This window comes from Ranitomeya imitator, chromosome 3 (assembly GCF_032444005.1).
Source record: "Ranitomeya imitator isolate aRanImi1 chromosome 3, aRanImi1.pri, whole genome shotgun sequence".
Classification (NCBI taxonomy): domain Eukaryota; kingdom Metazoa; phylum Chordata; class Amphibia; order Anura; family Dendrobatidae; genus Ranitomeya; species Ranitomeya imitator.
In genome coordinates, this window is record NC_091284.1 from 836,999,948 (window position 1) to 837,013,810 (window position 13,863).

Consider the following 13,863-nt stretch of genomic DNA (forward strand, 5'->3'; position numbering starts at 1 on the left):
GAGCCAGGATGCGCCAAGAAAATCCTCCCCTATCACTTCTCCACCTCTAGCAGCCTGACAAGGGGTCATCCATATACACAAATATCAGAAAATCTACCCCTCCCCATTACTTCACTTACATCCGGAAAACAGTAAGAAGGTTTTAAAAAAATAAATAAATAAATAAATAAACACACCCTAGATTCTTAGCCATTTCCTGTGTCGCTGGTGGAGAAGAGTAACGTTTCTCGCACGTTCTGTCTCCTCTGATACTTGTGGAAGGATCAATCTTTCATGTCAGTCTGGTGGAGGTGTAGTAATGTTGGAGGAAGGTCTTTTTGGTGCACCCCGGCTCTTTCAATACCTATGGATGGATGAATCCTTCCTGTCTGGCTGGTGAAAGTGCATTATTTGGGAAGGTTGGTGCTCGCTGATTCTGCCGATACCTGTGGGTGGATGATTCCAATAGTGGAAGAAGAGATCCGACCCACAAACAGATGAGAGATGTAACTCCGAACGAAGACGTCCAGTGCTTGCTGCACACTGTGCATCCATCTGTTATGGTCGTTCAGCTTTCCCCCCCTCATGTCGTTCCATTATGGGTGGATGTGCTGCCTGCCAAGAACAAGTTCTACATCAGCATAAAAGATGTGATCAATGACTGTCAGAGGAATAGGTAAAAATCCATACACACATCTCCAGAAGGGAAAAAGAGTTGACACTAAAACTACTTTTGAAGTAGAACTACACATTGAACATCTGGGATTAATTACGCCTAGAGAAAGGGAATGTAATTAAACAACCGAAATAAGGCAAGAGATAACGCTTTAACCTCTTTTGAGGTAGAGATCTCCTGAAGTGGCCAGTGTAATGCAACTGCAAGGCAGTTGCACAAAACCTCCACCGGGGGGCGCAGGTAAGGGGAAAAAGGTAGCACTCACCCTGCAGCACCACAGCGCAAAGTGCGGAGCACCACCAGGACGCAACCAACGGGCACTTCATCGCATTCAAACAGTCCCTCACTACTTTCAAGACCACACTCGCCACAGCTAAACAAAGCTACTTCTCATCTCTCATCCTCCCTGTCTCACAACCCGAAACAGTTATTCAACACCTTCAACTCTCTCCTCCGTCCCCCAACACCTCCTCCCTCCCCACTCATCTCAGCTCAAGACTTTGCCTCATTTTTCAAGCAGAAGATTGAGAATATCAGAGACAGTTTTAGTTGACAAACCCCAGAGCCCTTCCTCCCGACTTCCCAGCCCTCCACCTCCAAAACCAACTTGTCCACCATTACAGAAGATCGACTCTCCACTCTACTCTCAAGATCACATCTCACCACCTGTGCACTTGACCCGCTCCCATCCCACTTCATCCCAAACCTCGCCACAGTCTTCATCCCAACCCTAACTCATCTCTTCAACCTATCACTAACTGGTGTTTTCCCCTCAAGCTTTAAACATGCCTCAATCACACCTATCCTATAAAAGCCTTCTCTTGACCCACCCTCTGTATCTAGCTATCGCCCTATATCACTTCTCCCCTATGCCTCCAAACTACTGGAACAACACGTCCATCTTGAACTGTCCTCCCATCTATCTTCCTGCTCCCTCTTCGACCGCTTACACTCAGGCTTCCGGTCACATTACTCCACTGAAACTGCCCTAACTAAGGTCACCAATGACCTACTAACTGCCAAGAGCAAGCGACACTACTCTGTCCTCCTCCTCCTGGACCTGTCCTCTGCCTTTGACACAGTTGACCATTCCCTATTACTACAGACCCTCACATCACTTGGCATCACAGACTTGGCCCTATCCTGGATCTCATCATACCTAACAGACCGGACATTCAGCGTCTCCCACTCACACACCACCTCCTCACCTCGCCCCCTATCTGTCGGAGTCCCTCAGGGTTCAGTCCTAGGGCCCCTGCTCTTCTCCATTTACACCTTCAGCCTGGGACAGCTCATAGAATCTCACGGTTTTCAGTATCACCTCTATGCTGACGACACACAGATCTACATCTCTGGACCAGATATCACCTCCCTACTAACCAGAATCCCTCAATGTCTGTCCGCTATTTCATCCTTCTTCTCCACTAGATTTCTAAAACTTAACATGGACAAAACAGAATTCATCATCTTTCCCCCATCTCACGTGACCCCCCCAACGAACCTATCCATTACAGTAAATGGCTGCCCACTCTCCCCAGTCCCACAAGCTTGGTGTCTCGGGGTAATCCTTGACGCTGATCTCTCCTTCAAACCACATATCCAAGCCCTTTCCACTTCCTGCCAACTTCAACTCAAAAATATTTCACGAATCCGTTCATTCCTCAACCAAGAATCTGCAAAAACCCTAGTCCATGCCCTCATCATCTCCCGCCTCGACTACTGTAACCTCCTGCTCTGTGGCCTCCCCTCTAACACTCTCGCACCCCTCCAATCTATTCTAAACTCTGCTGCCCGACTAATCCACCTGTCCCCCCGCTATTCCCCGGCCTCTCCCCTCTGTCAATCCCTTCACTGGCTCCCCATTACCCAGAGACTCCAGTACAAAACCCTAACCATGACATACAAAGCTATCCACAACCTGTCTCCTCCATACATCTGTGACCTCGTCTCCCGGTACTTTCCTGCACGCAACCTCCGATCCTCACAAGATCTCCTTCTCTACTCCCATCTTATCTCCTCTTCCCACAATCGTATACAAGATTTCTCTCGCGTATCACCCCTACTCTGGAACCCTCTACCACAACATATCAGACTCTCACCTACCATCGAAACCTTCAAAAAGAACCTGAAGACCTACCTCTTCAGACAAGCCTACAACCTGCAGTAACCACCGATTGACCAAACCGCTGCATGACCAGCTCTATCCTCACCTACTGTATCCTCACCCATCCCTTGTAGAGTGTGAGCCCTCGCGGGCAGGGTCCTCTCTCCTCCTGTATCCTCACCCATCCCTTGTAGATTGTGAGCCCTCGCGGGCAGGGTCCTCTCTCCTCCTGTACCAGTTCTGACTTGTATTGTTCAAGATTATTGCATCTGTTTTTATTATGTATACCCCTCCTCACATGTAAAGCACCATGGAATAAATGGCGCTATGACAATAAATAATAATATTAATAGGAGGCGGCAGAGAAGTCAGACAGGCCGGGTAGCAACAAACAAGAAGACAAAGTACCAGAGGTCACAGCAATGCACGCAGTCAGAGACAAGCCAGAAATCGGAACCAGATGAAAGTGCGGGATCCAAAACGTGAGACAGAAGATGTAGTCGGGGTATGAGCCAAAGAGTCAAAGCCAGATGGGAAATGTAGTAACAGAGACGGAAAGCAGGAGGCAGGGTTCAGAATTCAAGCAGAGTCATACACTGTAGGGAACCACCAAACACACACTAAGTCAGGGATAGGGAACGGCTCAGGGACAAATACGGGTAGTCATAGGGAGAAGGATCATCAGGGGATACAGGTCAGCTGCTCAAGCCAGAGACTGGAACTATCACTGACAAATGCTACCAGGAGAGGCACCAATAAAGAGCCACCCAGGAAGAGAGGCAGGAATGGTTAACCCCACCATAACCAGGCCGGGAAAAGAAAAGCAAGAAGCAAACCCCGACCTGAATCATGACAGCCAGGAAATTAAACAGGAAAGGTCTTCTCTATAAAAATGACCAGGCTGAAATCTGTTTACCATAGGAGGAGAAGTGTGCTTTCCCAGGCATGGAGCTTCCTTTCATAAAGCACAGACTGCAGACCAGCCGGTGGTCAGGAATGAATATTGGGGTTTGTATGGATTCGATATTTATGAGATATAGATTTTCGGTAGCGAAGGGACAGACATGACGCACTCACTCACATCACTGTAGGGCTGCTAAAACTCCTCCAACTTAATAACAATCTAATAGATTATACGAACCAAGTCGTATTTGATCTCTATGTATAAGTAAAAGCAAGATAAAAAATATGACGTCGATATCTCCCACCTGGGACCTCCGGGGGCAAAGATATCCTGTGTTAGGGATTTAATAAAATTCTGAAGGGCTGAGCATATCCCACAAACAGACCCCACATGAGGTCATCAAGGGGAGGTCAAGCAGAAACTGGGTTTGGGTCTTTGTCATTCTGGGAAGACATAGTTCGCTGTGTGAGTGACCATCTCCAAATCAGGAGTGCTGCCCTCTGCTAAGCTCTGACCCATTTCTCTGACCAGGTTTAGTAAGTTTTTTTTGTTACCGCTTTTATTTTATGTAATTGTAAATATCATATTGTTTTGTTCCCATTTTATATCATCTTTGCATATTTTTTTAAACCCTGACGATCTTTCTGGATTAAATATAAAATAGCTCTGTTCCTCCTGTGTAAACCACAACCCTGAAACTATTCGCTACCTGCAACAGGCGTCCAATCGGCCTGTGTAAACGATTTGTGGGGGGCAGCTAATGGTTCCTTTGTTATTGGTGAGTTGGCAGTGATGGTGTATGCAGTGGCTTGAGAAAATTTTCACCCCCTTGGCTTTTTACCCATTTTGTTACTTTACAACCGGTATTGATATATTTTTGTAATCAAATTTGTGTGTGACGCATTAGCATTAAATAATCTAAGTTGGTGAAGTGGGAAAATAGAATTTTAAAAATTACATTTATGGGATCAAATAAGTAAAAATTGACATGTACATATGTATTCACCCCTTTTGCTACAAAGCCCCTAAAATTTCTGGTGCAAGCCATTCCCTTCATGTGTCCCATGCATAGTGACATGACATCCGTGTGCAATCTAAGTGTCACGTGTCTGTCAGTATATTCACTTTACCTTTCCTGAAAGGCCACAGAGGCTGCAACACCATTAACAAGAGGAACAACTAACCAAACACCATCAGGAAGACCAAGGAGATCTTCAAACACCACCATGAAGACCAAGGAGATCTCCAAAAACCACCATGAAGACCAAGGAGATCTCCAAAAACCACCATGAAGACCAAGGAGATCTCCAAACAACACTGTGAAGACCAAGGAGATTTCCAAACACCACCATGAAGACCAACAAGATCACCAAACAACACTATTAAGACCAAGGAGATCTCCAAACAACACCATGAAGACTGAGGAGATTTCCAAACACCACCATGAAGACCAACAATATCACCAAACAACACTATGAAGACCAAGGAGATCTCCAAACAACACCATGAAGACCAAGGAGCTCTCCAAGCACCACCATGAAGACCAAGGAGATTTTCAAACATCACCATGAAGGCCAAGGGGATCTCCAAACACCACAATGAAGACCAAGAAGATCTCCAACAACCACCATGAAGACCAAGGAGATCTCCAATCAAATACATTATCAACAAATGTTAAAATAAAATTGTTCCACTATTAACCTGCCAAGATAAGGTGTCCACCAAAATTCAGCCCGGGCAAGGAGGGCATTAATCAGAAAGGCAGCACAAGAGACCATAGGTATCCCTGAAGGAGCTGCAGAATTCTCAGCAGAGACTGGAGTATCTTTCCATATGACCACAATAAGCCATACACTCCATAGAGGTGGCCTTTATGGAAGAGTGGCCAGAAAAAAAGTCTTTACTTACATACAAATATTGTAATATTGAGTTTGCGAAAAGACATGTGGAAGGCTCCCCAAATTTATGGAGGAATTGTAGTCAGATGAGACCAAAACTGAACTTTTTGGCCACCAAGGCAAATGCAATGTCTGGCGCCAAACCAACACAGCTCATCACCCCAAGAACACCATCCACAAAGTGAAACATGGTGGTGGCAGCATCATACTTTGGGGATGTTTTTCAGCAGCAAAGACAGGGAAAATGGTCTGGGTTGAGGGGAAGATGGATGGAGCGAAATACAGGAATATTCTTGAGCAAAACCTGTTTCAGTCCGTCAGTGATTTGAGACTGGGGCGGAGGTTCACCTTCCAAGACAATGACCCAAAGCATACTGTTAAAGCAACACTTGAGTGGTTTAAGAGGAAACGCATAAATCGTTTGGAGTGGTTGAGTCAAAGCACAGACCTTAATCCACTTGAGAATCTGTGATGAGACTTGAAGATTGATGTTCACCAGAGGAAACCATGTAATGTGAAGGAGCTGGAGCAGTTTGGCATTGAGGAGTGGGAAAAAAATCCAAGTGGCAAGATTTGGAAAGCTCAGAGACACTTATCCAAACTAACTTGCAGCTGTACTTGCACTAAAAGGAGGCTCTTCAAAGTACTGTTTTTATGGGGGTGAATAGTTACGCACGCTGAAGTTTTTAGTTGTTTTGTTCGATTTGTTATTTGCTTTACAATAAAATGAGAAACAAATGTTCACAGTTGTAGACGTGTTCTTTACAGGAACTGATGCAAACCTCAAAAAAAATTCTAAATTCTGAGGTAACAAAACACAAAAAATGCCAAGGGGTGAATACTTTTGTAAGCCACTGTATGTATATTCCATGTGTTGGAATCAGAGGTGTAGTATATACCATACGCTCACTGCGAGTTTCCCAGTAACCGGTCTTAGTGGAAGCAGCCGCGGTCTCGTCCGTCACTCGTCAGCCAATTCCATTACTGTACTGATGATTGGAGGCAGCGTGCCTTTGATAATTGGTGGGATCCGTGTGATCTCTCCAAAGTGGTATTAGTGATGGGGCAGCGTGACCCATCGGCTGTGCGTCACTGACAGAGACCAAACAGCAAATTATCATTCATTGATGGGGGTGACCGGATGACTCACCATCAGGACAACCATCTGGCATCGTTGACTACTCAGAAAATGGAAGAAAGCCTTTGGATGGTCATAAATCCAGACGGCCATGATCTATAAAGGACCATGAACCGTCCACGCCAGGAAACCATCAGTCATCTGAACGGCCCAATTCATCATTTCCTTTTTTATCTTTTGGTTTTTGAGGCTTTTTTCATCGCAGGTTTTGGAAAATGTCACACAAATTACTGGGGGGACTTGAGTATAATTCTGACAAATCAGCTGAAAACATCTGAAAACCTCAAGCCCTGCCCACTATGGGGAAGTAAAAAAAAAACAAAAACAAATATAAATAGTATGAAACTGACCTAAAATGGTGGGAACGGAAATGCGCAAAACACCAAAAATATTTCTCATGATCATTTCAGTAACTGTATTATCGTTGTGTGAAAATCGAGAAAAAAAAAAAAACAGACTCTTACCTGCTGTGAACCCATCAACGCAGTGCCGGACGCCGAACATGCTGCGAAATAAAAGGAGAGAGCACAGTGAGAGCCGTCACCACGTGCTGCACAGCATCAGCAATTACTAACCCTCCAGGGGCTGGGGGTCAGCCATTTGTGAAAAACCTGTAACCCACCAACACCCCAATCTGCAGCCTCTCTAAGGGCTTTTATATATATATAAGGGCCTGAGCTAGAGAGCTGAAGAGAGATGAGATGTAGACCCTAGTGAGAGAGGAGCCAACGCTGCAGCCACCTCCTGAGGGTTTTCATCGGGTAGAGGTTCTAGATCTTTGCTGCCCCTTGTGGCTGGTACGTGGATTTTTCCTGTGTACTATTCCTTTTCCATGTATCCTGGCCTACTGTACTGTATCCCCGCCGTTGACCGTTCTCTTTTGTAACATGCTCCTTACCCAGGACACTGGTTGTTTCTTCTCTGGCTGACTTTTTTACTGATCCCATTAATCTTTGGTGTATATGTACACATACGTGTATACTTGTAATATTTTTATACCGTATATATTTACGTGGGAATAAATATAATATATAAATATAAATATATAAATATTTATGTGGGAATAACCGAGACATGGTTAGATGAAAGCTATGACTGGGCAGTTAACTTACAGGGTTACAGTCTGTTTAGAAAGGATCGTAAAAATCGGAGAGGAGGAGGGGTTTGTCTCTATGTAAAGTCTTGTCTAAAGTCCACTTTAAGGGAAGATATTAGCGAAGGGAATGAGGATGTCGAGTCCATATGGGTTGAAATTCATGGAGGGAAAAATGGTAACAAAATTCTCATTGGGGTCTGTTACAAACCCCCAAATATAACAGAAACCATGGAAAGTCTACTTCTAAAGCAGATAGATGAAGCTGCAACCCATAATGAGGTCCTGGTTATGGGGGACTTTAACTACCCGGATATTAACTGGGAAACAGAAACCTGTGAAACCCATAAAGGCAACAGGTTTCTGCTAATAACCAAGAAAAATTATCTTTCACAATTGGTGCAGAATCCAACCAGAGGAGCAGCACTTTTAGACCTAATACTATCTAATAGACCTGACAGAATAACAAATCTGCAGGTGGTTGGGCATTTAGGAAATAGCGACCACAATATTGTGCAGTTTCACCTGTCTTTCACTAGGGGGACTTGTCAGGGAGTCACAAAAACACTGAACTTTAGGAAGGCAAAGTTTGACCAGCTTAGAGATGCCCTTAATCTGGTAGACTGGGACAATATCCTCAGAAATGAGAATACAGATAATAAATGGGAAATGTTTAAGAACATCCTAAATAGGCAGTGTAAGCGGTTTATACCTTGTGGGAATAAAAGGACTAGAAATAGGAAAAACCCAATGTGGCTAAACAAAGAAGTAAGACAGGCAATTAACAGTAAAAAGAAAGCATTTGCACTACTAAAGCAGGATGGCACCATTGAAGCTCTAAAAAACTATAGGGAGAAAAATACTTTATCTAAAAAACTAATTAAAGCTGCCAAAAAGGAAACAGAGAAGCACATTGCTAAGGAGAGTAAAACTAATCCCAAACTGTTCTTCAACTATATCAATAGTAAAAGAATAAAAACTGAAAATGTAGGCCCCTTAAAAAATAGTGAGGAAAGAATGGTTGTAGATGACGAGGAAAAAGCTAACATATTAAACACCTTCTTCTCCACGGTATTCACGGTGGAAAATGAAATGCTAGGTGAAATCCCAAGAAACAATGAAAACCCTATATTAAGGGTCACCAATCTAACCCAAGAAGAGGTGCGAAACCGGCTAAATAAGATTAAAATAGATAAATCTCCGGGTCCGGATGGCATACACCCACGAGTACTAAGAGAACTAAGTAATGTAATAGATAAACCATTATTTCTTATTTTTAGGGACTCTATAGAGACAGGATCTGTTCCGCAGGATTGGCGCATAGCAAATGTGGTGCCAATATTCAAAAAGGGCTCTAAAAGTGACCCTGGAAATTATAGGCCAGTAAGTCTAACCTCTATTGTTGGTAAAATATTTGAAGGGTTTCTGAGGGATGTTATTCTGGATTATCTCAATGAGAAGAACTGTTTAACTCCATATCAGCATGGGTTTATGAGAAATCGCTCCTGTCAAACCAATCTAATCAGTTTTTATGAAGAGGTAAGCTATAGACTGGACCACGGTGAGTCATTGGACGTGGTATATCTCGATTTTTCCAAAGCGTTTGATACCGTGCCGCACAAGAGGTTGGTACACAAAATGAGAATGCTTGGTCTGGGGGAAAATGTGTGTAAATGGGTTAGTAACTGGCTTAGTGATAGAAAGCAGAGGGTGGTTATAAATGGTATAGTCTCTAACTGGGTCGCTGTGACCAGTGGGGTACCGCAGGGGTCAGTATTGGGACCTGTTCTCTTCAACATATTCATTAATGATCTGGTAGAAGGTTTACACAGTAAAATATCGATATTTGCAGATGATACAAAACTATGTAAAGCAGTTAATACAAGAGAAGATAGTATTCTGCTACAGATGGATCTGGATAAGTTGGAAACTTGGGCTGAAAGGTGGCAGATGAGGTTTAACAATGATAAATGTAAGGTTATACACATGGGAAGAAGGAATCAATATCACCATTACACACTGAACGGGAAACCACTGGGTAAATATGACAGGGAGAAGGACTTGGGGATCCTAGTTAATGATAAACTTACCTGGAGCAGCCAGTGCCAGGCAGCAGCTGCCAAGGCAAACAGGATCATGGGGTGCATTAAAAGAGGTCTGGATACACATGATGAGAGCATTATACTGCCTCTGTACAAATCCCTAGTTAGACCGCACATGGAGTACTGTGTCCAGTTTTGGGCACCGGTGCTCAGGAAGGATATAATGGAACTAGAGAGAGTACAAAGGAGGGCAACAAAATTAATAAAGGGGATGGGAGAACTACAATACCCAGATAGATTAGCGAAATTAGGATTATTTAGTCTAGAAAAAAGACGACTGAGGGGCGATCTAATAACCATGTATAAGTATATAAGGGGACAATACAAATATCTCGCTGAGGATCTGTTTATACCAAGGAAGGTGACGGGCACAAGGGGGCATTCTTTGCGTCTGGAGGAGAGAAGGTTTTTCCACCAACATAGAAGAGGATTCTTTACTGTTAGGGCAGTGAGAATCTGGAATTGCTTGCCAGAGGAGGTGGTGATGGCGAACTCAGTCGAGGGGTTCAAGAGAGGCCTGGATGTCTTCCTGGAGCAGAACAATATTCTATCATACAATTAGGTTCTGTAGAAGGACGTAGATCTGGGGATTTATTATGATGGAATATAGGCTGAACTGGATGGACAAATGTCTTTTTTCGGCCTTACTAACTATGTTACTATGTTACCTCAGTCTGTTCGGAGTTGGCTTAAATCCAGAGATTCCACAGAAGCTGGCCGGAAGCCGGATGCTGCCACCAATGTCCGTTCCTATGCCAACAATAGAACCTCTGCCGCCAATCAATGCCCCTTCTCCCCCAGAGGATCCTGAAGCCCCCTTGGCTTTGTTGTGGGGGTTCAAAGTGTGTCCATATATTGGGTTACTGCACTCATAGCTGGAAGGAAAATGTTGACAGGGTTATAATAAGATGAGTATTTCTACCTTCCCCGGGACCAAGTGTTGCCCATAGTGGACATGGATGCATCCTAAAGTTATACACCCAAAATCAGTCCATGAAGAGGAATAGAGCAGAATGAGAGCCAACGAACTGGAGAAGACAAGAGGATGGTGGATGGTGAGGACAACTCAAAGATGACTGGTGACCTGAACACAAGAAAAAAGCTTCCGGGGAAACATGAACTGGATGACACACTTGATGGTGAGGATGATGGTGAGGATGATGATGGGGATGATGGTGAAAAGAATGAGGGTGAGGTTAAAGGTGGTGATCAGAGTTAGGATGACAGTGAGGATGACGGTAAGGCCGGGTGATGGTATGCGTGATGATGGGGATGATTTTTCGGGTGAGGATGATGGGGAGGATAAGGCGGGTGGCAGGGCTAAGGGTAGCGCAGGGATGACGGCTGCGGCAGGCATGGGGATAGTGACAGGTGATTATAGGGGTGAGGATTGTGGTGGGATGAACACAGATAAACTAGGATTATGCTATGAAGAGACATAGTGGATGCTTTCCTGAAACGGAAAGTACTTGCAAGCAGCATAATACAAAGAATAGCAGGTTTACCCAGAATCCTTTGCAGTAGGCAGAGCTATGCAAATCATCTCTGTATGTATCGCTATGAAGAGAAACACTCACTAATCCTGGAAATAGCTGAGAATATATCTATTTATTAATCTATCATCAATCTCTCTGTGACGACACAGCATTTTACCTTAATTAACCAGATGTCTATTATCAGCAAACCAGGAGGAATAGACTGTTATCTATATGCTGACTTTAGAATGTACTTATTTGTTCTTCAGTTGATCAAGAACCTGGATCTGTTTATACCAAGGAAGGTGACGGGCACAAGGGGGCATTCTTTGCGTCTGGAGGAGAGAAGGTTTTTCCACCAACATAGAAGAGGATTCTTTACTGTTAGGGCAGTGAGAATCTGGAATTGCTTGCCTGAGGAGGTGGTGATGGCGAACTCAGTCGAGGGGTTCAAGAGAGGCCTGGATGTCTTCCTGGAGCAGAACAATATTGTATCATACAATTATTAGGTTCTGTAGAAGGACGTAGATCTGGGGATTTATTATGATGGAATATAGGCTGAATTGGATGGACAAATGTCTTTTTTCGGCTTTACTAACTATGTTACTATGTAACCATTCACTGTTGTCATACGAGTCTTATACGTTGAGCTTTGATATTTTTGAATGGCTAATGTTTGCCTCTTATATCAGCTCCTACAACTTATTGCCTGCTATTATAGCATGACAGTGATACAGGGTCATTGAACAATGGATGTTTGCCTAATATGTTGAATGAACATTGCGTGGGTTCTGTGGCTTGTTGACTTGCAAACATTGAAGGATAAACTATAAATAATCAAAGTTAACCTCATCACATCTTTCTCTTCACACTTTCTATTCACACTGCGGGGCTGGGATTCCTGGGCATGCGCACTGCGACTTGGGTGAGTGGCTTAGACACGCAGTGTGCATGCCCAGGAATCCCAGCCCCGCAGTGTCAATAAATCATAAGACACTGAGGGGCTGCGATTTACAAGCAGGGCGGCCGCACAGGCGCAGTCAGCGACACTGCATATGAGGACAGACGGGCAGCACTCACTGCGCCTGCCCCAGGCAAGACATAAGACCGCAGGCGCTGGCAGATTTCAAAACAAACAGCACTGAGGAGGCGGCGCCCGGAAGACCTGAGTGATGGCTGTGAGGCGTCTGCAGAATGCAGCATTACTGCTGCACAAGGTGACTCTTTTAGTTTCAAACGCCTGGGTGGGTGACAGATTCCCTTTAACATTTGATGTAACATATTGTGCTCTTATCCTTGATGACTAGTGATGTTTGCCAATATGCTAATTATGCATTGTCTAGGCCAGCTAGTTTGTTGACTTTTAAAATAGAGAAGAAAAAACTATGCAAATAGATCTCCACTGTTCCCCTTTTATTTGTGAATACTGGATGAAGGAAACTTGTTAATTATAAAAAAGAGGTTATATGCCTCTGTATGAAGAGAGACAGCCAGAGATTCAGCCAAGACATTAAAACATTCAAAGGACCAGAGATAGGAGAGCAGCCAAGACATCATGGCACCTTTACAAGGGACACAGATCTATCATTCCACAGGATGTCAGCTTAGGGGACCACAGCCCCGGCTGGAAGACTACATATCTGCTCCATTGACCATCGCTGAACCATGGATACGTGAAAGCCAGTATTGGGATCTGCTGGTCGCCTGGTGTCATGGATCACACCGTGCTGCCAACAATCAACCCTCGGATCTTTTAGATGGAACCTGAAAACCCATCTCTTCAGGAAAGCCTACAGCCTGCAATAACCATTCTACCGCCTCACCAACCACCTGAGCTACCGCCTCACCAATCACCCGAGCTGCCGCCCCACTAACCATCCGGGCCGCTGCCACCCCACCATCCACCTGAGCTGCTGCCTCACTATTCATCCGAGCTGCCGCCTCACCAACCACCCGAGCTGCCACCTCACCAACCACCTGAGCTGCCTCCTCACCACCACCAGAGCTGCTGCCTCACAACCACCAGTCCTGCAGCACACCGACCTCCTGTATCTTCCCCTTTATCCCGAAGAATGTAAGGCCGCAAGGACAGGGTCCTCTCCCCTCTGTACCAGTCTGTCACTGTAAATTTGTTTACTGTTAACGATATCTATAATCCTGTATGTAACCCTTTTCACATGTACAGCACCATGGAATTAATGGTGCTATATAAATAAATAATAATAATAACAATATGTCATGGATCCAACCGTGATCCCAACAATCTGTCACGGTTCATGGGGAAGATACCTTTATCATCCCCATCACTCACACCAATTTGTCATGAACCTGGTTTGTTTGGTTGCCCCTGGTTCCTTCTGAAGGGGATTTATCTATATCCCTCTTCCCAGTTCCGGTTTGGAACTTGCAGCTCTCTGGCGCCCCCTTATCCTCAGGTCAGTCGGGGTACTGCACCTAGGGTAAGAAAAGCCAGAAAGGCTGCTTGCTATGTACT

General features: G+C 44.5%; 1 protein-coding gene across 1 annotated transcript in view; it reads right to left on the reverse strand.

Moving 5' to 3' along the window:
- LOC138672388 (vitamin D3 hydroxylase-associated protein-like) overlaps positions 1-13,863 on the reverse strand; it is a 65,231-nt gene that overhangs the window by 23,400 nt on the left and 27,968 nt on the right. Inside the window, exons 5-6 of the mRNA XM_069760325.1 lie at positions 10,563-10,769; positions 7,164-7,204 (exon numbers count right to left, since the gene is read on the reverse strand). Of these exons, the coding sequence (XP_069616426.1) occupies positions 7,164-7,204; positions 10,563-10,769 (248 nt within the window). The remainder of the gene's footprint in view (positions 1-7,163; positions 7,205-10,562; positions 10,770-13,863) is intronic.